Source organism: Plodia interpunctella, chromosome 17 (assembly GCF_027563975.2).
Source record: "Plodia interpunctella isolate USDA-ARS_2022_Savannah chromosome 17, ilPloInte3.2, whole genome shotgun sequence".
Lineage (NCBI taxonomy): Eukaryota > Metazoa > Arthropoda > Insecta > Lepidoptera > Pyralidae > Plodia > Plodia interpunctella.
Window position 1 is genome coordinate 8,718,712 of NC_071310.1, and position 27,814 is coordinate 8,746,525.

The 27,814-nt window shown below is 38.3% G+C and overlaps 1 protein-coding gene across 3 annotated transcripts; it reads right to left on the bottom strand.

Annotated features, from left to right (window-relative positions):
• Positions 1-196: 196 nt before the first annotated feature.
• On the bottom strand, positions 197-27,727 carry Acf (ATP-dependent chromatin assembly factor large subunit). 3 transcript variants are annotated; one of them, XM_053757621.2, is made up of 25 exons: positions 27,380-27,727; positions 26,843-27,172; positions 25,637-25,832; positions 25,169-25,382; positions 23,108-23,313; positions 21,773-22,064; positions 20,618-20,759; positions 20,215-20,384; positions 19,460-19,584; positions 18,444-18,678; positions 17,721-17,837; positions 16,781-16,908; positions 16,273-16,455; positions 14,030-14,206; positions 13,265-13,397; positions 11,678-11,881; positions 10,474-10,748; positions 9,648-9,763; positions 8,730-8,902; positions 7,714-7,788; positions 5,976-6,081; positions 5,607-5,668; positions 5,167-5,297; positions 4,154-4,317; positions 197-3,088 (listed from the first exon to the last, which is right to left on the bottom strand). In XM_053757621.2, the coding sequence occupies exons 1-25, from the start codon at positions 27,490-27,492 to the stop codon at positions 2,911-2,913; spliced, it is 4,245 nt and encodes a 1,414-aa protein (XP_053613596.1). In that variant the 5' UTR covers positions 27,493-27,727; the 3' UTR covers positions 197-2,910. The 3 variants fall into 3 exon arrangements, with proteins under 3 accessions (XP_053613596.1, XP_053613595.1, XP_053613597.1); XM_053757620.2 differs by having other exon boundaries at positions 16,781-16,911; XM_053757622.2 differs by lacking the exon at positions 7,714-7,788 and having other exon boundaries at positions 16,781-16,911.
• Positions 27,728-27,814: the final 87 nt, after the last annotated feature.

Sequence of the window (27,814 nt, forward strand, 5' to 3'; positions counted from 1 at the left end):
GTATATTTTTTGAAAAAACAAAGCCCTAGCTTTGTTTTTTCAAAAAATATACCCCCAAACTAGGGTTTTTACGGGGATGCATACATAATTTCATCAAAATCGGCCCGATGGTTTAGCCGTGAAAGCGGAACAAACAGACTTTCGCATTTATAACATCAGTATGGGTTGTATTAATAATTGCAATGAAAACATTCAATACTGTACGTGTGCTTTATTCACTACAATATAAATTAAAAAAAAAAAACATTATAAATTAGATCAATAAATAATCGCAAGCAATTGGTATTAAGAACGGCTCACATGTTGATCTTTCTGTTACACAGGAATGCGCTTGCTCGATTTTACAAGAATCCACAGCGATTTTACGAAAAACGGCTTAGCCTTCAATAATCAATAATGAATGGAACATCATTGTCTTGATTGTAAAACAATATAAAATCTTTAAAACAAAACAAAAGATTTTGAACATAAAAAAGATGAATCCAAATTACAAACTGATACAGTCTGTCAAGAAAACATATTTTAAACACATTAATTTGTCAATACATTTGTTTGCAATACCAAATATAATGGTCAAGATCGGTTGATGAACACCCAGGGTTGCCGGACAGGAGATAGCAACCTCGTTAAATTTCTTCACAGACTGTAAGTAGATGAAGATTACAGGTTCACAAGGATGTGGACTGACTAAACATAATAAAAAGACTTAATTTACCCCATAAATAAATATGTTATTCTCTGATTAAGATCTAATAGTCATCTCTTTGTTTTGTCTCGTTCTTTTGATCTCAAATATTGAAAAGAGAGAGAGGGACAAACCTATATTTTGGAAAGTCTAATCAGAGAATATAATATGCTATTTATTAATAATGCTGTTAGGGAATGGGGTAATCTATTTAAAAGAGAGAGTATGTATGTTATTAGTAATTTCCATTAACTATCCTCTAAGCCATATATACTCTGTAAATTTATGCAGTGTGTGAAAAACCAGCAAACTTCATAGACAGCATCACACTTTCTACAAATTTTGATTTAAATAAAGATTCTATTGTCCTGTCCTGACGTAGACAGGACTCTCTCTGAGTGCTCTCCAAATCTTTTCGCACGCCATGCGCTTTGAGTTATTAAATTGAAAAAATAAAATATTTTTGTATGTAAGCAAAATTTAACTAACAATAATCGAAGCCCGTAGGACAAACGTTATACTAGTACTGCCAGGGAGCTGATCTTTTAAAAGTTACCCTGTTCAGAAAGGCTAATAACAATGTAGTCTCCATTTTAATCTATATTACAAGTCTGTATACTGCATGAATTTAGCCTTTAGACTTTACAATACTGACACTACACTAAATGCAAATTTATTACAAATCAAAAATATGTTTGCCAGTAGTTTTATTTAAGATACAAGATAAGCTATGTCCAAAATGTCTCTAAAAGGCACTGCCTTATATCACCATTTGTATTAATATTGGGAGAATTTTCAAATCTAGTTTTCATCTACACTGAAATTATGTGAATGAGTGACAATAGACATATGTCTGTCCTTTCCAAACAAATGCATACAATTTTCAAAAAAGTTTCATAAAGAACATTGCTGTGCTTGTGGAATGTTACTCTGGCATTTTTGATGTACAGTCAACGACACATCAACCTACCTAAATAAATTGTGAATTCACCTTTATTATTGCGTCAGAAAGGATTTAGTTCAATTTATACTACTAGTTATATGGTATAACAGAATCGACAAAAGATCCAATGTGTTAGGAGTCCACAATAATATAAATTCTTGGATTAAAAATCCATGCATGAGCACGATTTGTAGTTGACTGTACACTGTCCTGTAACTGTAAAATGACAGCTGACAAATTTAACACAAAATAATTACATACTCAATCTAAAAAAAAAAACTGAACCCAAAAATAAAACAATTAAATTTTAAATCAATTGTCTAAGATTTACGAGCTCCAAAAGCATTTCTAATATGTACAGAAAACTATAATTTTATTTTTCTACAATTTATTTTTGCGAAAACATATTCTACTCCAATGCATTTTGATGCACGACATGCACCAACCAACATTTACTGTACCCAAATTGATTAATTTCGAATCCTAAATTATTTTTATACAACAATTGACATCCAAAATCGAAATAAGCTAAGTATTAAGGTAATTCCTTATTTATAACACATCATTCATCGTCACATTTTCTTCAATTTATCATAGAAATAATTTTATGAATGCCATCATATTTTTATTATTAAAAACTGAGGACCTACAATATCTTTTTTAAAATTAGTAACCTTAATCATTATAGTAATCTCAATTTATATTCAAATAACTTTTTGTATAATGCAAGTAAACTATTGGGAAAACTGCTTTAAAGTTTATATAAGATCACAATACGGTCGGGTCTCGTTTGTACATTTGTTTAGTGCTCATATTGAGCAAATTCATGCAATTTGGTTATCTAATTTTAGCAAGAAGCTGTTAGTTTTTATAAAACTCAGAGTGAGTTAACAAATATTTAGACTGGAATTTTATTTGAATGAATGAATGAAGAAATTGTAACTCTTACATATAAAAATGCAAAAATTGGCAAGTGCATAACTTATTTAATCAGCATAAAGGTCTGAAGGAAAATAGAATAAGATGCATGGAACATTTGGAACTCAACTAGAGCATCGAGTTATCTAGAAACAAAAATTTCGTCCATCTTAAGCCCGGATCCATTGCTCCGTTGCGTTACGGAGAACAACAGAGCAATCTTGCCGGACCCTTACCATCACACCTCAGCGGTAAAGATGCACAATCACTTTTGGTCACTATCACTATCACTATCACTTACCAGTATCACTACACTGTCACATCAGTACGTGACGCAGTCCCGCAGCCGAGCGGGCGCGCGGGCTCACTGTCTGCGGGCCCGCTTGGCGCGCGGGCCCTCGTCCCCGCTGGCCCCGCGCTTGGTCCCGCTGGACCCACTGGCCCCGCCCTCGTCTCCGCCTTCCAGGATGATCTCCGGGAGGCAAGGCAGATCGAGTTCGCTGCAGCGTTTGTTTATGTACTTTTCTAGTCGGTAGCCCGCTCTGAAAGTGTTAAAAAACGGTAATAGGGAGTATTTATACCGCCGGAGTACAGCACTGTATGTTAGGTATACAAAAGCTTTGCCGCCTTTTGCTATGTCGAAAAATAGTTTATTTTAGAGTATTTTATTACTGCTTTCATTATGTAAGAATTAGTTTGTGAAAATATATTATGCCGAAATTTTGAGAACAATCGTTTTCCAAAAGATAAAAAAAACTTCGATAACTAGGATACGCCTCACGCTGTAAAATTTTCGAGCCAGTAAACGGTCGAAAAGAACATTTCACACGTGAAGACTTATTAAAATATGGACTTCATACAAATAAGATCTTCAGTCAAAATCAAGTTTATATCAGTTTATGACCACAGTTGACCAAATAATGCAGAACATAACCTAAAATAGTGTTATTATTTTCAGGATAATCCACTAAATCCTTCCTTTTTCCTTTAAACTCTCACCACGATTACGTAGAAGGTATTTTTGGTCGTAAATCTGCAACAATAGTGAAAATTGGCGCTTTTTGCCTCCATTGGCAATGTTTGTGTACCTTAGTTGTACCAGTAGCGCCATCTGCGCTGAGCTTTGCGTAATATGCCCTATTTGAATTAACGAATCATCAAGGCCGGATAAAATTGTAATATTGATATAGAAGTACATTACTGATGAGAATAAAGATTCAGGGTTCACATGAATTATATCTGCCGACATATGCAAGTGGAGCGTCCAACAATTTTCAAATAAAAAAAAATAAGACGTTTACACCTTTTTCACTGATAACAAAAACATAATGAAAATATATAAAGGATACGCTCATTTATGACGGCAGTATATTAATTTTATTGAACAAACTACTATTCGTAAAAGTGCAACGGGTGGACATAATGATTAACGCGTTACCCGTTAGCGCTAGTTTTATTTAGACAAAACCTTGTATTATGTCATTTTAATGCTACGAACACTCCTATTATAAGATTAACCCCTTCGTAGTTTTTGGACTGCATATTGCATAAATTTTTGGAAATAAATAAAAACAATCAGTCATTGTTGACGCAGCCACAGCCCTCACCTGGCGACCGGATGGGTGTCCTTGTTGTAGACGTAACAGTTGGTGAGCACGAGCGCCGCGTCCGCCAGCAGCTGCGCGTCCGCGCTGTACTGGCCCAGCTCCAGCTTCTGCTTGATGCTCGTGAAGTCCATCGGCTCCGATATCACGTCCAGGTAGTCCGGGACCTGGGACATTCAATTGCATTATTATATCTTCTTCTTCATAGTCGTATTCCTCATGGCTGAGGTTCGTGGTCATTACGTGGAATGAAACATACACAACTACTTTCTTGGCATTATTAATAGAGTGGTTTGCCATTGTCTTCTCCATTTCACACACTAGTTAATAATCAACCAGTGTGCAGGTTTCCTCACGATGTTTTCCTTCACCGGAAGCAAGTGGTGGTCGATGAAAACTACTATACATGAGTCAGATTGGTATACAAACTCATGTGGCACGAGTAGGATTCGAGCCTGGGATCTTTCGATCCACAGGCGTCTTAACCATTACACCACCACCGCTGTCTGTCTGTTATGATATCTTGGCGTATCATAAAGGTGCTCAAAGAGCTGTGGTGTCAGGTGTCTGATGGAAAATGTGCATTTCGCAAAATGACGCATAAACACAAAAGAAGTTTTGTTATAGCGTCTGTAATAGTGCCCTGCAAAGTGTTAATCACTCTGGGGTACAGTACAATAGTACAATTCACTCACGCTTGTATAATTCGTTATCTTTTGTTATTGCCTTATTTGGATATTATTTGCCTTTGTATAATTTGACGACCTCTGTGGCCTAATGGTCATCACGCCGGACTGCTGCACTGGAGGTCCCCCGGGTTCGATCCCCGGTCTGGTCAACATGGAAAATGATCTTGTTCAGATCGACCTGGATCTTGGATGTTTATATATGTATATGTTATAGAATATAGTATCGTTGAGTTAGCATCCCACAACACAAGTCTCGAACTTACTTCGGGGCTAGCTCAATCTGTATGATTTGTTCCTATGTGTTTATTTATTATATTATATATTAACCTCATCGACGTTGACGGGTTCGTAGAAGGGCCAGCAGTCGCGGTGCCGCATGACGTCGGTGAGCAGCCGCCGCAGCGCGCGCGGCCGCAGCGGCGCCGCGCGGCTGCGCTTGCCTTTGCCCGTCCCCTCCTCTGGACACCACAATATCAACATCGAGTTACAACTAGCTGCAAACTGCTGTGTTCACGCGTAATTATATAAAAAAAAAAAACTTTCGCTTTTATGCACTGTGGCGCCATCTACTTTATGAAGCGCCTTTGACCTTGACACAGATATGCAACTGGGTTGATATCCAAAGAAATTGATGACGAAAAAATGGCAAATAATTTTATTTCCCATAGAATTTGAGTATAATCTACTACTGAACTGAAATTTGGATATAATCTACTATTGAATTGGCTGAGTTTTATAAAAAACAAAATTGAGATCATTAGACTTACCATGTACTCCATTTGTTAGTGAATTCTTTGATCTTCTTGATGTGTTTGTGGTTTCTTGTGATCTGTAAAAACATAATTTAATTAAGCGAAAGTTTCCATGTTAATGTAGATATATTTTATCCATATTAGTCTTTAATATATATATTTCTATGGGCCATAATTATATATTCTATGTTAACTTGTATTTGTAGCCTGAACTAAATGAATTGTTGCCGTCCAAATCAAAAAGGACCTTAAGGCGCCCGGCACTTACGCCTTTATTACCGTTGTTTTGTATTCGAACAACGGCAATAGAGACCTAAAGTGCCCGCCACCATAAGGTCCCTCTTCATTTGGACGGCCACAGTTATTATTATTAAAACTACATACTTGCGTGACTTCCGGCTGCCGTTGAGCACCGGAGAAGATTCCTTACTGCTTCGCGACGACTTCTTCAGCTTCACCAGCGCCACGTTGCATTCACTGTCGTCTGAATCTGTATTACATATTAATCAGTTAATAAACGCAGATTCGCTTGAGTCGGGTGGGGTTTCTCGGGTCAAAAACAGTGATTTCGTTATGAAATATGTTGTCTAATCTAAATAATATTATATAAATGAAGATTTGTGAATTAAGTCATTATTTAATAATACTAAGTTTAGTCTTCCTTTCACGAAGGACTAAAAAAAAATCTATGTTATTGTGGAGCTGTATCATATTCAAACAATGAATCATGTTCGAGTTATACTCCTACGTAGTACAGAATCTCAATGAGGCTAATGACAGGGCGGTTGCCGTCGCCACTTATTGGTCAAAAACGATATAATTTAATTAACATTTCGACTCAACAAGAAGTTAAGCCACTTTCTTTCTTTCCTTTTCATTACAATTTGCATGAGTGAGATCGACTATGTGCTGTTTCACTCGAGTCGATGGTAACGCGTGAGATAGATTATATGTTGCGCGTCAAATGTTGCCTAGTGTAGTGTTAGTAAATATATTTTCAACAATCTGACAGCAAATTAACTAAAATAGTAAACACAGCATTGCGACAATATGTCCATTTTACATGAGAATTTTGTTCGTGAACCGATAACACGCCAGGTTTATTTCGTACAATACGCCAGGAGTATTTTCAAACAGCGTAATAAAATATGACCACAGAGGTCAAAACAGGAAATCATCAAAAATGAATTATATGAAGGTGTTAGTTAAGAAAAATTAAATCATTTAATAAAAGAAAATAGAAAAATTACCAAAGACAACCCCACAGCACAATCTAACACTTGAAACACCAAAAGCGTGGTTTTCTACTTGCACCGTTGTTTACGGCATCAAACTCGCCGGTTTCGTCAACCGATAAAAAACCGGACAAAAAAGGGAACCCCCGGGTGTTCCTTTATAGAAATATAGAACAACGTCCGGTATCCGGTTTCAACTTTCCTAAGTTTTAACGTATTACGCAATACGTAATGCCGCTTAAATACAAACTTGAATATTCTTCGATCCGGATTTTTATCGGAGACAGAACACCAAATCATGGCAAGATGTATTTATTTTAAGTAAAAATAACATGAAATGACAGTGAATACAATGGAATTTAAGTCTTACAAGGATTGGAATATGGCCTATTTTAAGGTGCCATGAAGATTGATTAAACTATGCGTCGTTTACATACATGCCATAAACAAAATTGAAGCCACTTTACAAATGACAGACGAAATTATACACCATAAGTAAGATTAATTTGATTTAGCACCCTTTTCAGACATGCTTGATATAAGAATTATACAAGATGCTGAGAAATTTCCAACAAGAACTGTAAATAAGGGTTGAGTCGTGATGATATCCCGTTGTCCTACCAGTACATGCAGTAGGACCATGTTGGTAACATCCTTTGGACCCATCAGTAGAACAAATCGGTAGAACCACGTGTACAACACGGATTGATTAAATAATTTACTCTTTTTAGATATTCTTTGCAATTGAATTACAATTGAAGCGATATTTTTTTAATTGTTAAAGAATTTAGAAAAATGCGTCTTTTCAGACATGCCATGAATGAATATGAAATGAGACAGGCCAATGAACCATAGAGGAGTGATGCATAGAGTGGTCATAGACAAACCGGAGCTGTTTCTGATCTGGGCTCGCGTGTAGCTGTGGATGTTGCTCAATGCGGTCGCGGCGCAGCGGCGCACCTCTTTAGAAAAAAAAGCAAGCGTTATCTGTGGCACTTAAGATAACTTATTTTAAACTAATATTAGTTATGCTATATTATGATTATTCTTGCTTTGTAATCGTTGCGAATGTCTGAATAAAATAAGATTTTACATCGTTTCAAAAGTGTTTATGATCGTCATTATACGTTTTTAGATTTAGTTACCTTTCAGATGAAACCCTAATAGCAGTTAAGTGTACGACGACCCCTATCCTATTATATTGTGCAATATAAATGAACAAAAAGGATATAATTTGGCTCACCGAAGAGAGTTGCTGCTATGTAAGTTAAATAAATAAATATAAATATATTAGGACAAATCACACAGATTGAGCTAGCTCCAAAGTAAGTTCGAGACTTGTGTTATGGGATACTAACTCAACGATACTATATTTTATAACAAATACATATATAGATAAACATCCAAGACCCGGGTGAATCAAGATCAAAGATCATTTTCCATCGTGACCCGACCGGGGATCGAACCCGCGACCTCTCGATTCGGAGGCAAGCACTTCACCAAAGCAAAACCGGGGTCGTCTGTTAAAAATATTTTTTTTTATGTGGTTACATTTTTTGTTATAAATTCATATTGCACAATATAACGGGTGCTGAAGCGAGTGTGTTCGGCGTTGGGGGTGTCGATTGCCAAAAGGTTATGACTTCTGTGTTGTCCATGGTCAGTGAAAACTATAGACATTGTCATACATTCCATTTCACTCACACAATAAAGAGACACCCGTGTTAAAAATATACGAGAAGTGGGTCAGAGTGCTAATATCTTTTCTCGCGTTCATGTTTTACTAGAATCAACTTACACTTAGCACAAGACAAACGTTAATCATCTAATTGTCTCGGTATCGCGCAACAAAAATGTCAAAATTCCGTTCTGAAAGTATAGTTCCGCAACACCAGCAACTCACCCCTGGGCGGATGCAGACAGAGGTCGCAGAGCCAGCGCCGCGGCGCACGCACCGAGCGCACGCGCGCGCACTCGGCGTGGAAGCGCGCACAGCACGCGGCGCACGCGCGCGACAGCACGCCGCCGCTGCCGCACGACGCGCACACGCCCGTGTCCACTTCCGGCTCCGCGTCGCTGTCGGGGACGGTGACAGATCAAGTCGTTGCTGTTAGTTCATGTAATTAAGTTCCAACGAAATCCTATCACCGATGGATTTGCTCGATCGATAATCCATGAACTGTGCCTATTTCAATGTTCGTACACTGTCTGATCGTTAATAGAACACCGGTTTTATTAAAATTTTGTTTAGCAATTGTAGTAATAATTTGTAAGCTTCTCAGACTAATGACTAACAAGCTTTCAGTCTATTGCAACATTGAAGCTCAGTCTAGCCTCATTCAAAATTCACTCAAAGTTGACAAAAAGAACCAACCATTTTAACGTAAGTTAAAATGTTGATGAAAAATGTACTACCAATTGCATTATTTTGCCATTGCAATACCAAATAGAACAAGCAGGATTGGTTGATAATCGCCCAGTGTTGCCAGCCAACAGGAGACAGCGCCCTCATTTATTCTGTTTAATTGTGTATTTTGTATATCTTTATTGTATAAAGAACACATATTAAAAGTACCTACATAACAAGAAGACCTGATTTCTTCACTTTCGTGATTATAGCAATCCCGACTAATATTATAAATGCGAAAGTAAGTTTGTTTGTTACCTCTTCGCATTATCTACTGGACATATTTACATACATTATTTAATTATCACGCCATAAAATCCATTTCATTGTTATTGTTTGAGATATATGATGCGAAGAAAGGGACCCCGTTAGCAAACAATACAGTAGAAAATAATGAAAGAATACGGTTGTCACCTGTCGTCCAGCACCTCCTCGAGCTCCTCGTCGGAGAAGAGCTTCCTCCTCCTGCGCGGAGTGCGCTCCTCCTTGGGCTTGCAGCTCGGGCAGAACCAGTCGCCCTCAGGTACTTTCTGCCGTGCAAACAGACATATCGTTACATTTATGTTTATATTGTCATAAGATGCGGGGCGAGTTTGCAATAATTTTGCGTAGGTTAATGAGCTGTTGACTGTACTTTAGTTTCATTTTGTGTTTCTTTATTTTTATGGTGTACTGTACAATAAAGTTAATTTTTTCATTGACGTTTTTATAAGAATAAAAATAATTTATTTAAACAATTTAAGGCCACATGGCGTTACATTTGATCAGATTAATTTATTGATAAATTGGTTAAACTAATCAATTAATTACTACACACACTGACTGTCTACTCCACACTGTGCTCAAACAGTTTGCCAAACTTTGGCGCATTTTTCATTGCGGTAAATAAAAGCACACATACTAATAACAATTTAATTTACCTTTCTAGTTGGTCCACTCTGACAGCATGAAATTATACTTATATTTTTCAATGAATACCAACAGACATTAACACAATTTTAGGTACACATAATAAGCTTGGAGTCGAGTTTCAAATTTGCTAAATAAAATTTGTTTTATAAAGATTTTGATTTGCGGTCAGTGAGCTTGAATTCTTGCGAATACGTAATCGTGTTTGTACACAAAAGTAATATTAATTATCCATATAAAATCTGACGACATCGATACGATTACCCTACCTTTTCTGGACGCAAACCACCTCTATTCCCAATGACAAGAAACATATTTACAATTCACTAACCGTGAGTTTTGGTTTGAGGCAATAAAGATGGTGTCCCTTATTGCACGCGTCGCACAACAGCATATTGTCCGGGTCGGTCTTCCTGCGGCAGATCCTGCAAGACGCGTGCAGGATGCTGGCGGACCACATGACGCTGGAGTCGAGCGCCAGCAGCTGCAGCACGATCTGAGCGAAGCTGCGGCTTTCCATCAGCGACACCTCCCAGCGTTCCAAGGCGTCTAGTGTGAGTGGTTTGTTTTTCGCTTCTCGCTCTTTGCGCTCCTTTTCGTCGAGGCCTGCGAAAATTTCACAGATTGAGCTAGCTCCAAAGTAAGTTCGAGACTTGTGTTATGGGATACTAACTCAACGATACTATATTTTATAACAAATACATATATAGATAAACATCCAAGACCCGAGTCAATCAGAAAAAGAACATTTTCCATCATGACCCGACCGGGGATCGAACCCGGGACCTCTGGGGTTAAGAGGCAAGCACTTTACCACTGCGCCACCGAGGTCATAAATTGAAGCAATTGAATTCGACCTTTTTGAGTTCCCTCTATATAATACTGACTTCGCCTCGGGGCTTCGCCAGGGATTTCGGGATAAATAGTATCCTATGTGTTAATCCAGGTTATATTCTCTCCGTGTACTAATATTATAAAGAGGTAAGCGTTTGTGAGTTTGTGATGTTTGAGGTGGGGGATCTCCGAAACTACCGAACCGATGTCAAAAATTCTTTCACCATTAGAAAGGTACATTGTCGAAAATTGCTATAGGCTATGTTTTATCTCAAAATTACCACAGGAAAGAAGCCCCGGGCAACATCTAGTTTCATATAAATCCGTTCAGTAGATTTTGCGTCACATCCTCACAAAGTTTCGCATTTGTAATATTAGTAAGATGTGTCTCTTTGAATTAACTTATACATAAAACCGAATGAAACTAATCTTGAAATTTCGCATACATATAATCAGGAATATAGTAGATACTGTTGATCCGCCTATTATTTTGTACGCGTAAAAAATATAAACCATTAACTAAGATTCTTGGCTCAGATATTTTTTTAATTCTATCCCTGGTAGTGCTTTTGCAGCCTAGCAACTATCCCTTAATCGCCTCGTACGATTCCTACGGGAGTATAAGGATTCTCAAAGGCGAGAACCACACGCCACAGCGGTCTTTTAGGGCGGAAATCACACCTCAACGGTGTGTAACTTACCCAACGGCCTCCGTATGTATTTGTGGTGTATAGCCTGTTCCACTTGCAGTAACGCGGAGGCGAGGCCCCTGATGACCTCAGGTGCCGGCGGGGCCTTCTCCCGGGGCTCTGGCTTGATGCCGTTGGCCTTGGGCCCTTCCAGATAGTGCCCCGGGTCGCGGTACTTGTTTGTGGGTATGGCTTTCACGTCCTCCTCGCCTATGTCTGGGTATAGAGACATTTATCATTCGCAACAAATTTTAAACCATAGATAAACGAATGATATAACATTATTTCCCGCATATAACGATAATAATCATTACTTTTTTTTTGTATACCTTTTGGCGTGATAGGGACCGACACTGTTCGAACGAGTTTTTTCGCATTTCATCAGAGAATTGTAAAAAATATGTATAATCTAGATAAAATAGATATATTTAGGACCATTATGATAATCCATAGACTGTAACAATGCAGCTGGATCTAAATACGAAGATGTAAAGTTGGTTGGAAAGATCATTTTCATAAAGTATGAAATTATGAAGATAAATTTAACGACCATATATAATAATAAAAAATTAACTTTTATTAAGAACTCATCACCATAAACGTAATATTTAATGTAACTGTCGAACAAACATATCTTTGTTCGCGAACATTTTCGCACGTTATGACGTCACACGTTCGTGTCATCTAGTACGGAGCGTTTGGACGAGTCACAAAAATGTGTGATTTTATTTTTGTCATAACTTTGAAAGTATTGTCATTATCACAGTATTCTTTTCACTGATGTTTCTAATGGTATGAGGCTTCGAATAGTCATCAAAACAATTTGGCAACTAGCCTATTATCGACGTGTTATCGACGCAACGCTAGAGGTCAATGACATCACACTCAGAGTCCCTCACCAAAGCGTCGACACAACTCGCACGCGGGAGATAAGTATTTTAGCAGTAATGGAAACAACTGGATCACGAACAGGCATGAGTATGCAAGATTGACAGTTAATTAACCGTTTATTCACGTTTATTGGATAAATATCAAAGTTAACACTTACGGAAAATCAAGTTGTTGTGAAACAGACATTGAAAGTTACTGTTATTGAAAGTTTAAATTGAAGAAATTGTATGTTTAATAACTAGAACCAGGGTTCTAGTTATTAAACATACAATTGTAATTTTCTCATGTTGTGTACATGATTTGGAGACGTATATTGTATGAAAAAATAGCCCTTTGTATGTTGCATTAAAATAAATTAAAATTTTGCAAAATGCTAATTTTCCATCATTTTCACAAAATCTCAAATATCTCGGAAATTGGAATACGCACAGTGGTACCCTTTCGCTTGGAACGTCATATATATATACATATACAAGGTGTTCGTTCTAATGGTATATAAAGCCGTGACGAGGTCATACCCCGAGGGTCATATAAGTTGTACGGCGATGAAAAAGAATCTTGTTAATTTTTTTTCCATACAAAAATAACAAAATACTACATTGATTTTTCTTTAATGACACCCCTAATTGTAGGACAGCAATGCACCGTGTATTGCTGTCCTACTTGAGACCATTCGCAAAGCGTCCGTCACAACAAGTTTCCACTCACCGCTGGGCAGCCGCAGCTCCCCGCCGGGCAGATGGTAGTCGTCGCGGTACTGCAGGCCGGGCCCCCACTGCAGATACTGCGCCTGCTTGTCGTACCCGCGCAGCATCAGCGTGCCGCGCCACGCCGACCGGTCCTTCATGTTATGTATGTAAACAACAACTGAGCCACGATATTTTTGAACGGCTGCAACGCGCAACACACACGTTTTAGCCCCAAACTTAATTCCCGTGTCATTGTGCTGTACTTTTTTGTAAATGACTTGTGTGTCACTTAAAATGAATTATTATTCTATTCTATTCAATATCCTTAAAATATGTGTCCGTTTTATGTGTTCGCGATAAAGTCAAAAACTACTGCTCGGATTTTCATGCGGTTTTCACCAATAGATAATGTGATTCCAGAGGAAGGTTTAGGTGTACGATTTATTGTTTTTACCCGCGCGAAACCGGAACGAGCCGCTAGTATATAATAAACTAACAGCGCCCCGGGGCTTCGCTTCCGGAATTTCGGGATAAAAAGTACTCTATGAGTTATTCCAGGTTATATTCTACCCGTGTAACAAATTTCATAATAATACGTCCAGTTAAGTCAGATTGTAAATCTAATTCTTGTCTTTGTTAAAATTTGAAAGATCGTAATGACAGCGCGGTCGCAGCGCTCTGTCAAACACCCTAATTATTAATCTAAATTATCATCGACGTTGGTCAGTGAATCAGGACTTTATTGTCTTCAATTCGAAGGTATCAAACATAAATCACGTCCTACCTTAACTTTAATAGAACCGAGACATCCGTGAAAGATCTTCTCCTCGAGCTCCAGGATGTGGTCCCTGAGGGAGAGCTCCAGCGCCTCGGAGAGGTCGCCGCCGGGCGGCACAGCCAGCGCCGGCGGCGGCGGCTTGCGCTGCCGCGTGCTGTGGCTGTGGCTGCTGGCGGCCGGCGTCTGCGCGAATCACACTGATTGAGCTAGCCCCAAACTAACTTCGAGACTTGTGTTATGGGATACTAACTCAACGATACTATATTTTATAACAAATACATATATAAATAAACATCCAAGACCCGCGCCAAACAGAAACATATCATTTTGCATCGTGACCCGAGGATCGAACCCGGGACCTCTCGATTCAGGGGCAAGCCTTTACCACTGCGCCACCGAGGTCCTCAAGTCGATGTTTCAAACTAGAGGTCTAATCATTTTTATGAAAACTTTCTGACGGCATGAGATTTTTACCGCTTTTTATTTATTTATTTATTTATTTATTTATTTATTTATTTATTTATATATTTATTGTTATTTAAATACAACGGTACATGTGTATCCTATTACAGTATTTATAAAAGAAAGAAAAGAAAAATCTCATAACAATATCACATTAAAGAGAAACAAACAAAAAAAACATTATTGTATTTTTTACACAAGCAAGTCGACTCACATTCGTCATTCTAGCAAAACCGCAAACAACTCTTGACAATTTAGTGACAGCATATGCATACAGAATAGTTAAAACAGTCTAACAATGTGCTGGTTTCCTCACTATAGTAATATAAGTATCACTATAGTAAGCATTATATACTTGTAAGCTTATATACTTAGATTGGTATCACTATAGTAAGCATTATATACTTGTAAGCTTATATACTTAGATTGGTATCACTATAGTAAGCATTATATACTTGTAAGCTTATATACTTAGATTCTAAATTCTAAGCATGGAGTTTGTATGGAGGAAATAAATTATGTCATTGCCCATTCATTTTAAAGAGGAATGTATTCACGATATCGAGTTCATTTTTGAATCAATCGCCTTTATTGCCAAAATACTTTCTTTGGTTTTTAAGTCGTCCATATAAGAACTATAGTTTCGCTAAAAATCAGAGTGGGTAATGTTGGCTACAAGTCGAGATAAATTTACCCGCCCTCAAAATCGGTCATATGATAGAAAAAATGATGTCTAATGTCAGATTTAAATAAGACAATGCATGCACATGATCTCAGTGTTGCCACAGACACAAAAATACGTCCGGCGTTTCATACAAAGAATATGAAAAAATCCAGGTTTTCTGGAAAAAGTGGGCAAAGTTGGCGTATTTCACGGTGATATCAGAGCCACAGAGACACATCTTAATATAGCATGTTATTTTACTTGTAAATAGGTATAAAATTAAACCTGGCTGCTGAAATATACGCCACAAGTCCATACAAAATTACCCAAACCCTTTCTATAAATAAAAATCATGGATAAACAGAAGCACAATAAACTTTGCTGACCACAAATTTTTAGTATTAATTTTGAAATGTAACTACTATGCACTAAATAATTTCAATTAATTAAAAAAAAAAAAATTTTTAATGTTGGCGTAACGACTAATTTTTAACCCCCGACGCAAAAAAGAGGGGTATTATAAGTCTAACGTGTCTGTCTGTGGCATCGTAGCTCCCAAACGGATGAACCGATTTTCGTTTAGTTTTTTGTGTGTCATATAGATAATTTTATCCTGTGTGTTCTTAGCCATGTTTCATGAAAATCGGTTCAGCCGTTCAAAAGTTGTAGCGAAATAAATATTGAAAGGCGGGCTTTTTTTTGTCTAACTTATAAACTTGTTCATTGTGATGTATTTCAAGAGACATAATTTTAGTAAAGTTTAATGTTTAATTAAAAACCTTTAACATTTGCATGCCCACTGTTGGTGCAAGACGCTTGTTCTGTCCCAACCATGTATTCTACCGTGTTTGCTTGCAAATAAATTCATTCATTCAGGAGGGTGGCATATGCGAAGGGAGGCCTATGCTAAATATATTATTATAAAGAGGTGAGCGTTTGTTAGTTTGCATGTTTGAGGCGGGTAATATCCGAAACTACCGAACCTATATAAAAAATTTTTTCACCATTTGAAAGGTACATTATCCAAGATTGCTATAGGCTATATTTTATCTCAAAATTCCTACGGGGGCGAAGCCCCGGGCAACATCTAGTGCTAAATAATGATGATTCTATAAATACTCACAGGAACAGTCGGAGTCAACATATGCATAGGACACTTCGTGACGTGTTTGGCCAAATTGTGCAGCTCCTGCTCCAGTGCCGAACGGAGATCTGATTCTCTTACTCCTCTCTTGTTGAGAGACTCGATGAGACTGGAGATCTGCTCCTCTGTGTTGTACACCCACCACTGGGGTCGGTGGTCACCCTGAATATTATTACATGTTACATTTGGACGCAAGACAAAATTTATCATGAATCGAAATTTCCTTTCTCGACAAGGTGAGAAAAGTGTAAAAAATATGTATGTTTAAGATCATCGTGATAATTCATAGACTATAACAATGCTGCTGGATCATTATACAAACATTTAAAGTTGGTTGGAGAGTCCCATATAAAAAAGTAATAAATTTATGAAAATAAACTCGATCACCGTAAAAAAAACTACGAATTTCATTTAAAATCATCAACATAAACGTAATATAGTATTAGCAGTAGCAATGAGCTACACACACACACACACACACACTCACAGTGCCGTGCGGCCAGCAGACGCGGCGACGGCCGCAGCAGACGTAGAGCTGCGGCTGCCGGGGCGCCTTGCGCGGGGAGCCCGAGCGGGAGTTCGCGGCAGACTCGTTCTCCTTGTCGCTGCTGGCTGCTGCTGCGACGATTGTTGGAAAGTTTTTCAAAACAAACATTAGCACATATTTATATTTAACCGAGCGAGCGAGGTCTAACATAGTAGTTTGGTAGTTAGTAACATAGTAGCTTTGGTAAACATCATTTAATTTAGAATATGACGTGAAAAAGTGCCTGTGAAGGCCTAATTTCTGAATAAATGATTTGATTTTGATTCTACATACAACTGTTCTGTTACAAACATATAAACATACAAAAAACGCGATAACTTTCGATTCATTGGTCCGATTTTGATGAAATTTAAAAAGGTATATATAGGATATGCCAATAGAATTTTTAAGTTCGTGGGGTAACAAAATTGGTTCAGTCGTTTTCGAAATATTCACAATAAAAAAAAAATTGTGTTCGTGAGGTCTAAGTTCGCGGCGAGCAACAATAAATGCGAAAGTAAAATTCGTTTGTTACCTCTTCACGCTCTATCTACTCAACCGATCTACTTGAAATTGTGTATACATGTAGTTTGAAGTGTGGAAAACGACACAGGATACTTCATCTTGGAAAAAACCTTTTCCCGTGGGAAACACACAAGGGCGAAGCCGTGGGAAAAATCATCAAATTTAAGATTCAATTAAAACTGTATCACACTCTTGCTGTCACGGGCGGCCGTAGTCTGTTTGCTTGTTCAGTTGTACAAATAATAAAAATTCTATCAAAAATTTAAAATACTTCTCTGAATTTATTGGCCTCATCAAAAGAATCGATCGATTCTGAACGTCTAAACAATATTCCACCAAATAAAATAAAAAATGTGTATGTGACCCGCAGCCATACCTCTGTCCCCGTCCCCGTCGACGCAGACGCAGCTGCCGCGGGACTCAGCGCCCGCCTCCACGAAGAGTCCGCCCAGCGACTGGAACACCCAGTAGCGCCGGTACGCGCGGTCCATGCCTGATTGGTGGCTCATTATATTGTGTTTCGATCAATCGAAAATTATAATTCTCTCCACAATCTGAACTGAACGATCCATACTAATGTATAAAAGAGAAAAGACTACTTGACACTAGAAGTAATAACATATGCCTTTTACACGGTGTGATTAAATTGACTTATTAACACCAGCAATAACACACTCGAAAAGAAAATATATTAAATGAAATGTTATTAAATCTTTCTTTCTCTTTCTGGAAAATTGCTGCGCCGCTTCTTCTTCACCTAAGCGCTTTGGAAGTCGACAGTTGACAAAGTTTTAAGTTAATGACAAAGTTAATAATTATCTCATCAATAAGTGATGTGTATTATGCTATATTGAATAAAGTATTTTGAATTTCATTTTACATATGACGTCGCGAAGGAAATCAGCGTTTAAAATACCTTATACATTGTCTCAGCTGTTATTTTACAACCGGCCGCCTGCCCGACGTAACCCTCTCTAACGCTATTGTTGCCATCAGATCCCTAGGGTATACGTCCCTTAATCACTTCGTACGACATCCAAAAGAAAAATATAAAATCGTCTACTACTCGAATTAGACTAGAATTAGATTAATCACTGACCGAGATAAGAGGTGTAGTCAAAGAGGCCCAACTGCATCTCCTTATGCTTCTTCTCATACTCCACTTTCTTCTGCTCGCTCTCCTTCGCGAGCTTCGCAATGGCAGCTTTCAGTTCTTCCTCGTGAGCTTTCGCCTTCTCGCCGGTGAGCTTTTGTTCCTCCTTCTTCACTGCATACTCTTTCTTGAGCTCGCTTCCGGAAAGTGCCACTTGGTTTAGGCGTTTACGCTCGTTTATCTGAAATAAAAGATTTTTTTTATATTTGATTTAGTAATAACTTATAGTCTTATTAGAGGTATTCGCTAGGGTAAAACCATAATAAATCATATCCCTATACCTTCCTCAGAAATCACTCTTATCTATTGGTGAATACCGCATGAAAATCCCAGCAGTCGTTTTTGAGTTTATCACGAACAGACAGACAAACATGCTAGAGGACTTTGTTTTATAATATGTAAGGATTAAATGTATTATTATGGAATAGGGCTGCAAACCAGAATGTCACCAGATGGTAAGCGATTACCGCTGCCTAAACACCAGGGGTATCACAGGAGGAAATCAGATAATTACGACATTTTCAAAATTTCATGGAAATAAAGAGATCATGCGGTTTCATGTGGTTTTCAAAATGGACGAGAATGGTTAAGACAAATAAATAAATATATTAGGACAAATCATACAGATTGAGTTAACCCCAAAGTAAGTTCGAGACTACTTGTGTTATGGGATACTAACTCAACGATACTATATTTTATAACATAATACATATATAGATAAACTTCTAAGACCCGGGCCAATCAGAAACAGATCATTTTCCATCGTGACCCGACCGGGGATCGAACCTGGGACCTCTCGGTCAAGCGCCAACGTGGTCGTCAAATAAATTAAGCAAGCAAGTAGCGGATAAACTAAGTAAGTATTATTATGAGTATGTTTAAAATTATTGAGCAAAATCGGCAATGTCTCGTGGTCAAGATACATAAATTCGCGCGGGCCAAGGTGCCGACAATCAACTTACCGTGAGTGTCCTAAGAGCGTGTTTCAAATTCTTGAGCTCGTCCAATTTCTCCTCAATGATGTCGCGGACGGTCGCGTAGCTCAGTATTTGATTCATTAAACACTGCAGTACTATCATCTTGTCGTCTGCGGAGTCATAATATAGAGATTTATTCTAAATAATATTATAAATACGAAAGTATGTTTGTTTGTTACTTCATTTCGCTCTATCTACTCAACCAATCTTCTCGAAATTTTGCATAAATGTACTTTGAATAACTAATATTTATAAATGCGAAAGTAAGCTTGTTTGTTTGTTACCTCTTGACGCTTTATCTACTCAACCAATCTTCTTGAAAATTTGCATACATAAAGTTTGAAGTATGGAGAAGGACATAAGGTACCATTTATCCCGGAAAAATAACTGTTCCCGTGGGATATTCTCGCGGGCAAAAGCCAGTACTATTACATAGTATATCAGAGTTTTTTGATGATAACATTGGCCAATGATACCTACCATCGATTCTTATGTTAAATAATGACTTGTGAATATTTATTTCATATGTCATATATTGTTTAATATTTAAGTAAATGACATCTAGCGGCCCTAATGTTTGTATATAAAAAGGTAATAGATAAATAACATGTTTATCATGTTCGTATTTTTATTTTTTGAACTTTATTTTTCTTTAATATTTTCTTCCATGTAGCAAACATTAATGATTTGATTTCTCAAAAATGAAACGTTTCTAGAAAAGTCGATGGTAGTGTAGTGACCTAGCGGCAGGTCGGCCACGTGGTCGTGACGCAGACGCCGCAGCAGGTCGGGCCGCCGCAGCCGCAGCCGCAGCCCCGGGTCGTCGTGGCTGCTGTAGCCGCCGCGCTGCTGGTAGCGCCATGTGGCGCACCGCGCGCCCCCCACTGACCCCGACGACAGCAGGTGCAGTCTAAGATAACGAGATCCGAACTTAGCCAGATTCCCGGCCCGGGCAAACATCGCCACTTGTGATGCGAACCTGGGCTGGGCATTCTGAGAAAGGACATTGTAAGAAAAGGACATTTTGCACCAAGACATTCATATTTCTACAAATTTTCTCAATAAAAATAGTGAACAACTCTTAAACTTTCGCCAAGACGAAAAAAAATTCTCAGCACAAAAAAAAATATTTTAAAAAATCACCTCAGTACTTCGCTGACGGTGGTGGGGTCGAGAGGCAACTTGCTGAGCGGCGTCCCGAGGTAGGTCTGCGCCCACTTGCTGGCGCGCGTGGCCAGCTCCACCGCCCGCGTCATGCCCACCTCACTGTCCATTTCCATCGCTTCTGCACCACAGACAGACATACATATGGACCACACACAGATTGAGTTAGCCCCAGAGTAATATATTTTAATTATTAATTTTTGAAGACGCCTATGCGAGCACCAGACGGGTGATCAGTTCTCCCATACGGACACTATTATAATAAATTATAATATAATTAAACGATAATTCCCCGGAGTAAGTTCAAGACTTGTGTTATGTGATACTAACTCATATTGCTTAAATAATTATGGAAATTGGTTCTGCAGTTCCATATAAATAATGTAGACTGTATCTTACTTTACAATATACTAATAGTATAAATGCGAAAATAAGTTTGTTTGTTTGTTACCTCTTCACACTCTATCTACTCAACCAATCTTCTTGAAATTTTGCATACATGTAGTTTGAAGTACGGAGAAGGACATAGGGTACCTTTTATCCCCGCCGAAGCCGCGGGCAATAGCAAATTTAATAACAAAAGACTATAACTAAAACGTGTTGTATTATTTATGAATGATGAGCGTGATAATTTAATGCCGGGGCCACATTATCGGCAATCAGTCGGCCAAATTATGGCGTTTTAGGTGATACATTGTTGGAATTTTCCTAGCTATAAAAAAAGCTCACATAAAAACATTACATATTTATATATTACGAGTACATAAATAAATATATAGGAACAAATCACACAGATTGAGTTAGCCACAAAGTAAGTTCGAAATTTGTGTTATGGGATACTAACTCAACAATGCTATATTCTATAACACATAACATATACAGATAAACATCCAAGACCCAGGTCAATCTGAAAAAGATAATTTTCCATGTTGACCTGACCGGGGTCCGAACCCGGGACCTCCAGCAGTCCGGCATGATGACCATTAGGCCACGGTGGTCGTAAAAATGTGCGTTATGAACGACTATTTCGTTTTATTTTTGATCTTAGTTTTTGAACAGCAAATCGACCGTAATTGATCCCTTTGAAACGTCACAAATTATTATTTCGGGCCATAAAAAAAAATGTAAACTCACCATCGCTATTAGATTCCTCTATGCCGCCCCTCTCATTGTACTCCTCAGCCTCGTCCTCCTGTAGCGAGAATATCGTGGTCAGCAACATCTGCACCAGGTCACTGAACACGCCCGCGTGTTCCTTCACGCACAACGCTTTCCTGAAGGTCTCCACGTCCAGGCCGGAGTGGAAGACGTCCTTCGCCTTGATGACGTCACTGTACGTGTGCACGAACTCCAGCACGGAGAGGAAGTCGCCGATGTGCCGCTGATGGACGCCCTCGATTTCTATTGGCGTACCGTCTGGTATGACCTGCGAATGGGCATTTGGGATTGAAGTCGTGTATTCTTCTTCAGTCGTATTCCTCATGGCTGAGGGTCGTGGTCATAACGTGGAATGAAACACACACAACGACTTTCTTGGCACTATTAATGGAGTGATTTGCCATTGCCTTCTCCATTGCACACACAAGTTGATAATCAACCACTGTGCAGGTTTCCTCACGATGTTTTCCTTCACCAGAAGCAAGTGGTGGTCGATAAAAACAACTATACATGAATCAGATTGGTGTACAAACTCACGTTGTGCAAGTAGGATTCGAACCTGGGACCATTCGATTCAAAGGAATCTTAACCATTACACTGCCCGCGCTTCATCGTGTATGAAGCACTGTTTAATAAGATGTTACAGTTGTTCGACGGCCCTGCCCCTGCGACACAATGATTGACAATGCAATCAGGGTTATCACTAAATATAAAAAACGTGATTACATTATCACGTCCGTACATTCGCGTCTGTGTTAATTCTACTATTCTACTAATATTGTAAATGCGAAAGTTTGTGAGGATGTATGCGCGTATGTTTGTTGCACTTTCACACAAAATCTACTGGACGGATTGTTATGAAATAACGTACACGGGTAGAATATAACCTAGAATAACACATAGGGTAGTTTTTATCCCGAAATTCCTAGGGGAGCGAAGCCCCAGGGCGCATCTGGTTACATACGTTTTCCGAAAGTTACAGCCTTTCATTTAGCAGTATTGCCATTTTGAAACGTCTTCTGTCACAGCGTAATCAACATTATAATGCTCAAAACATTACAAGATACAAAACATTTTTAGCTAAAAGAGATAGCAAAGGAATCACTAGGAGGTTAAGATTTCAGTTTTTTATATAAGCCATTTTTTGGTCATCCAAATCAAAAAGGACCTTATGGCGCCCGGCACTTACGCCATTATTGCCGTTGTTTTGTATTCGAACAACGGCAATAAAGGCCTAAGTGCCAGCCGCCATAAGGTCCCTTTTGATTTGGACGATCACATATATATATATATATAATTAATTATTTCTACCTTATGGTCCTCTAAATCCAAGTCTTCCTTTATCTTCTGCCACTCTTTAAGATACGCTTGCAGCCGTGCATTCTTCTCTTTCTTCTTAGCTTTCTCTTCTTCTTTCCGCTGTCGCATCTGATCTTCCGCACGCCGCATCTTCTCCGCTAGCTCTTGGGCGCTCTTCTTGGCTTCTGGATTCGGTGGGAGCTTCGGTTTTGATGTTACTGGTGAATAAATGGTATGATAGTTTTGTTATTATGTTTGGGAGGATGTCCTGAGTTTGCCTTATGCCTCAGAGCTTGTGCCTATGTTTAGGTCTACTTACATAAATGGACACAACACTTTGATTTCCACTCGGCATCAGAGGGTATATGGTATAAGACTATCCAAGGTTCTCCCAATCCTGTGCCTTAGTTCGACTGTGTTGTCTCAGTAGGGAGATTCTAGTATCTGCTTTTAGAGTGAGATCAGGTCATGTTCCAGTTGACAAGTTTTATTTTCTTATTAAAAAAGCCCATTCGGATGCATGTAATGTGTGCAATAAAACTGAAGATTTGCTTCATGTTTTGTTGGAATGCGACCAGTACTCAAGCTTAAGAAATAAACTCCTGCGTGATCTCTGTTTTGGCAATGGTGAGATCAACATTACGTTGAACAAACCATTGTCTCGGGAGGCCAGATGTATTTATACATTCTGGAGAGGGGTGATGACGCAAAGGCAGACATAATACTAAATAAAATGGAATTTCCCCATGAGGCTGGCATAGTCGCACCAAGCAACTGAAGCCTCGACAAAAAATAGATTTAAAAAAAATAGTTTTGTTGAATAACAAGTTTATTGGTTAGACAAATTAAAAAGCCCCCGACTTTCAATATTCATTTCGCCACAACTTTTTATTTTTATAATAACATCGCTAAGAACACTTAGGATAAAATTATCTATGACACAAAGAAAACTAAACGAAAATCGGTTCATCCGTTTGGGAGCTAGATGCCACAGACAGACACGAAACTTATAACACCCCTCTTTTTGTGTCGGGGGTTATAAATAGACTTAATTATATTGACATTAAAGTCCAGGCCTCTGGCAGCAATAGCACACGAGAGGTGATGTCATGAAGAAGAAAGGTCAAACGTCATGAAGAAGAAATCACAGCAGTCTTCAAAATTTCCGTTTTTTTTTATTCTGACCTTAGACTTCGTGGGGTCACAGCCCCGAAAGCAACCGGGAATGTGGATATGAGAGAGATTGTATAGCAAGTCTATGATATAGAAGCCTGATTTTCCAGAAGGAACTGGTCTAGTGAGACTCAGCATGCAAAAAGGGCTCAGACATGAGGCCTCTTCAGCATCAACAGCCATTTAAATATCCCCAATGCTGGGACACAGGCCTTCCTAATGGGGTCCCTTTTCTTTGCATAATTCATTTTGTCCTATTATTCTTTGGCACACCGGTTGTAGCATAATAAATCTAACACATGATTGATTTTTGGAATACGCCCGTAACTAGGCATAACTAACCTAACCTAAAAGTTAATAACCCAAGTAACTTTTAGGTTAGGTTAGTTATATGCTTCAAATCATCACACAATCGGCCAAAGCATCAGACAATTCCGAAATTCTATAATTAAGCTGTTGTTCCCCAAGAATTTGCTTTACAATTGTTTTATTTCCTCCTAATACTCTGTACAAGCTGCTGTTTTGTGACATCTTTCTTGTACTAATATGTTCTGTTAACGGCTCATTTTAGATGATCGTGCTGTGTACACTAAATTTGGGCACTTTACTTGTGCAGTAATGTATAGCGCTGAAGTATAAAAATGCAAAATTGTAATTTGTCTGTATGTGTATCTTAATAAATAAATAGTTATGTTTAAACTGTTATGTGCAAGAATGAACGACGAATGTTATGCTTAAAGATCATAATACAGTATGCTATATTACTTTATGGTTTAATTTTTTAAGCTTATAGATAGAAACTCCTTCCTAATGAATAGATAAGGAATATGGGCCATGACCCACCATGCGGGCTCATTGCTGATTGGCTGGCTGCGAAAATAGTCCTCAAATTGCAAATACCTTCAGATTTATCGGTCTTCTTGACAAACTTATCCATGCTCTGCTGAGTGCCCTTCGTGGGACTGCCTTTCTTGATTGATTTGGTTTTGCTGGCCGAGCCTGGGGACTGGCTCGGCTTCAGCAGCTTCTTGGATGCTGGGAATGTGGGGGCACTGCCCGTGAATATGTGCTCGAACGTCACTTTGCTGATGTTGTACTTGTCCATCGCTGCTTTCTGTGAGGAATGATGTACTGGTTTGTTGAAGGGAATTTTGGTATTGTGAATTGACTGCTGTGGATAGTTGCCAGAATGCCATGCCCAGAATTTATTCTCAACAGTGATTGTTCCAAAGTGCCAGTAGTTTGTAACTTTTTGATAAATATAATATTTCATTTTAAATGTGACATGAAAATGTGGAAGTCTATTAAGGAAGTTTCTTAACAAATGTTTCGACTTTTATAAGCATTAAATAAAACAGATATTATCACCTTGATACCGATGACACCACCAGGGCCCATCTCCACAAACTGCTTGAGGAACAGCCGGTTCTTGTCGCGGCTGTAGACGCCCTTGCGCCGGCGCACGCGGTCGTGCGGCGCGGTGCCGATCTGGCCGGATGCTGCGTCGGCCTCGTCATACTGCTCCACTTCGTAGCAGTACCAAGATGCTGGCAGCATCTCTTTGCTGAAATATAATAAATATTGTATGTTTTACCTAAAACAGAATGCTATGACTAAGACTCTGTCTGTCTGTTTCATAACAGATGAAATAATCCTGATAGTTGGACAGTTGAAATTGCCATAGATGTTGTGTTTCTGTTGCCACTACAACATCAAATGCTAATAAATTAAACAAGTATTTCAAAGGGCTCCAATTCAACAAACATGTTTTTTTTTTGCTGTTTTTATATAAAATGGTACAAACCCCTGAATTGTTTCTTACAAGTCTTAATTAAGTAAACAATCTTACCGTGTCATTATATGATTTTACAACAAATTTCCTATGATGTTTAATTTTATATAAAATTTTAAGGAGATTACTTTTATGGTTAATAAATACTTTTAAATTGATAATTAAATTATTTATTTTACTTAACAATTTTTTTATTTGATTTATTTTCAACAAAATTTAACAGTAATTACTGTGAACATTGTTAACATGTACATACATTGTTAACATTAAACTCTTGAGAAACAACAGACTTTAATTAATAATGGCACAATAATTTTCAAATGTTAAAAAAAAATAATGTGCAGTTTTACGTCTCCTGATATTATTTTTATTGAAAAAATTTCAATAATATAATCATTTTTAATCAAAAATTCCTTAAACAAAACTGAATATTTTTTTTAAATATGCATTGAATAAACAAAGATATAGGCAATCAATTTAATTGAAAAATATTTTACATTTTGCTTGTTAGTAGTAACTCAGACTAGATTACCATGTGCTGTGAAAACAAATTTATTGTGACCATGAATTAGATAAGCATTGTCACTTCAGATTAGCTTTCAGTACTTTACTAATACCTTTAATATCAAAACAAAAAATCTAATAAGAAACACTATAGCAGACACTCAATGTGACACAAAAGTTTTATTGTTATCTGCCATGGAAGTCATTGGTCCACATGGATCAGTAATAGTGAGCCCTCAGTTAGCTAAAATGTTCCAGGTTCATAAAAATAGACTAACCTGCCGGGCTGCTGTTTTTGAGCAGTGACGGACAGCACATGGGCCTCCTTCCACAGGTCCCCCTCCAGACAGGCCTCCACAGTCTCCCCCACAAAGTACCTCTCTCTCACAAAGTTGAACACATCTTCTGACATTTCAGCAAATGAACATCTCTTAGTCAGGGCTGCCAAGAACAATATTGGTATACGGAGCTCCATTGGAAAATCTTTCAGCGATCTTCGGGCTGCTTTCTCACTCTCCAGCGCTTCAGCATATGTCAAGTTGTTCTTGCCGGTCATCTCACATGTCCAAACCATAGAATTAACCAGTATAATTCTCTCACAGTACTCCCTGCAAATAAATTGTAACAAAAGTTAATAAAAACAACTAAAAAATCGTTACGCGCGACGTCGTAGTTGTAAAACATGGTGTCACACTCGCCTAGTTACGCTGTCTGCCGCGCGGTTGCACTGACAACGGCTCTTCTTGAGATATCTACACTTTTTATTCACAAAGCCGCGAAAATTGCGCGAAACTACATTATATGTAATTACTCACTCATAGTCCTTGAAAATCTCGTCGGTGATCTCACAGTGGAAAACCTCATCGTCGTCCCGGAGGTACCCCGACGCCGTCGATTTCTCAAAGGCTTTCCTTTTCAACAGAGGCATGTTGAGAGTTCGCGGGTCACTTCGGTGGGAACACTATTTCCAGTCTAATTTAAGTAAACACTTTTATTGTATTATACTTTACTATGCTCAGTGCATTGAACACTTCGCGGTTTAGGATAAAACATTAGGGAATTCGTCACATTTGGTAAGATTATTACAATAGAAAATTGTTGCGTGGTTTCGGTTGACAAGCCAAAAAACGGCGCGCTGCGCTTCTTTTCACAGCAGAAAACATATGAACTTGGTGTGTTGTATTCTCGTTGCTACCAAAATGGTAGAAACATTTATTTGCTTGCCCTGATAAATAAATGGACAAAACTCA

What these genes read in the sequence shown, in the direction of transcription:
- Acf (XM_053757620.2), bottom strand. Translation starts at nt 27,492, where the DNA reads ATGCCTCTGTTGAAAAGGAAAGCCTTTGAGAAATCGACGGCGTCGGGG. An exon ending in ATACATACGGAGGCCGTTGG is followed by an intron (nt 10,749 to 11,677) that starts GTAAGTTACACA and finishes AAATTTTCGCAG; the next exon opens with GCCTCGACGAAAAGGAGCGC. An exon ending in AACCCGTCAACGTCGATGAG is followed by an intron (nt 4,318 to 5,166) that starts GTTAATATATAA and finishes TGAATGTCCCAG; the next exon opens with GTCCCGGACTACCTGGACGT.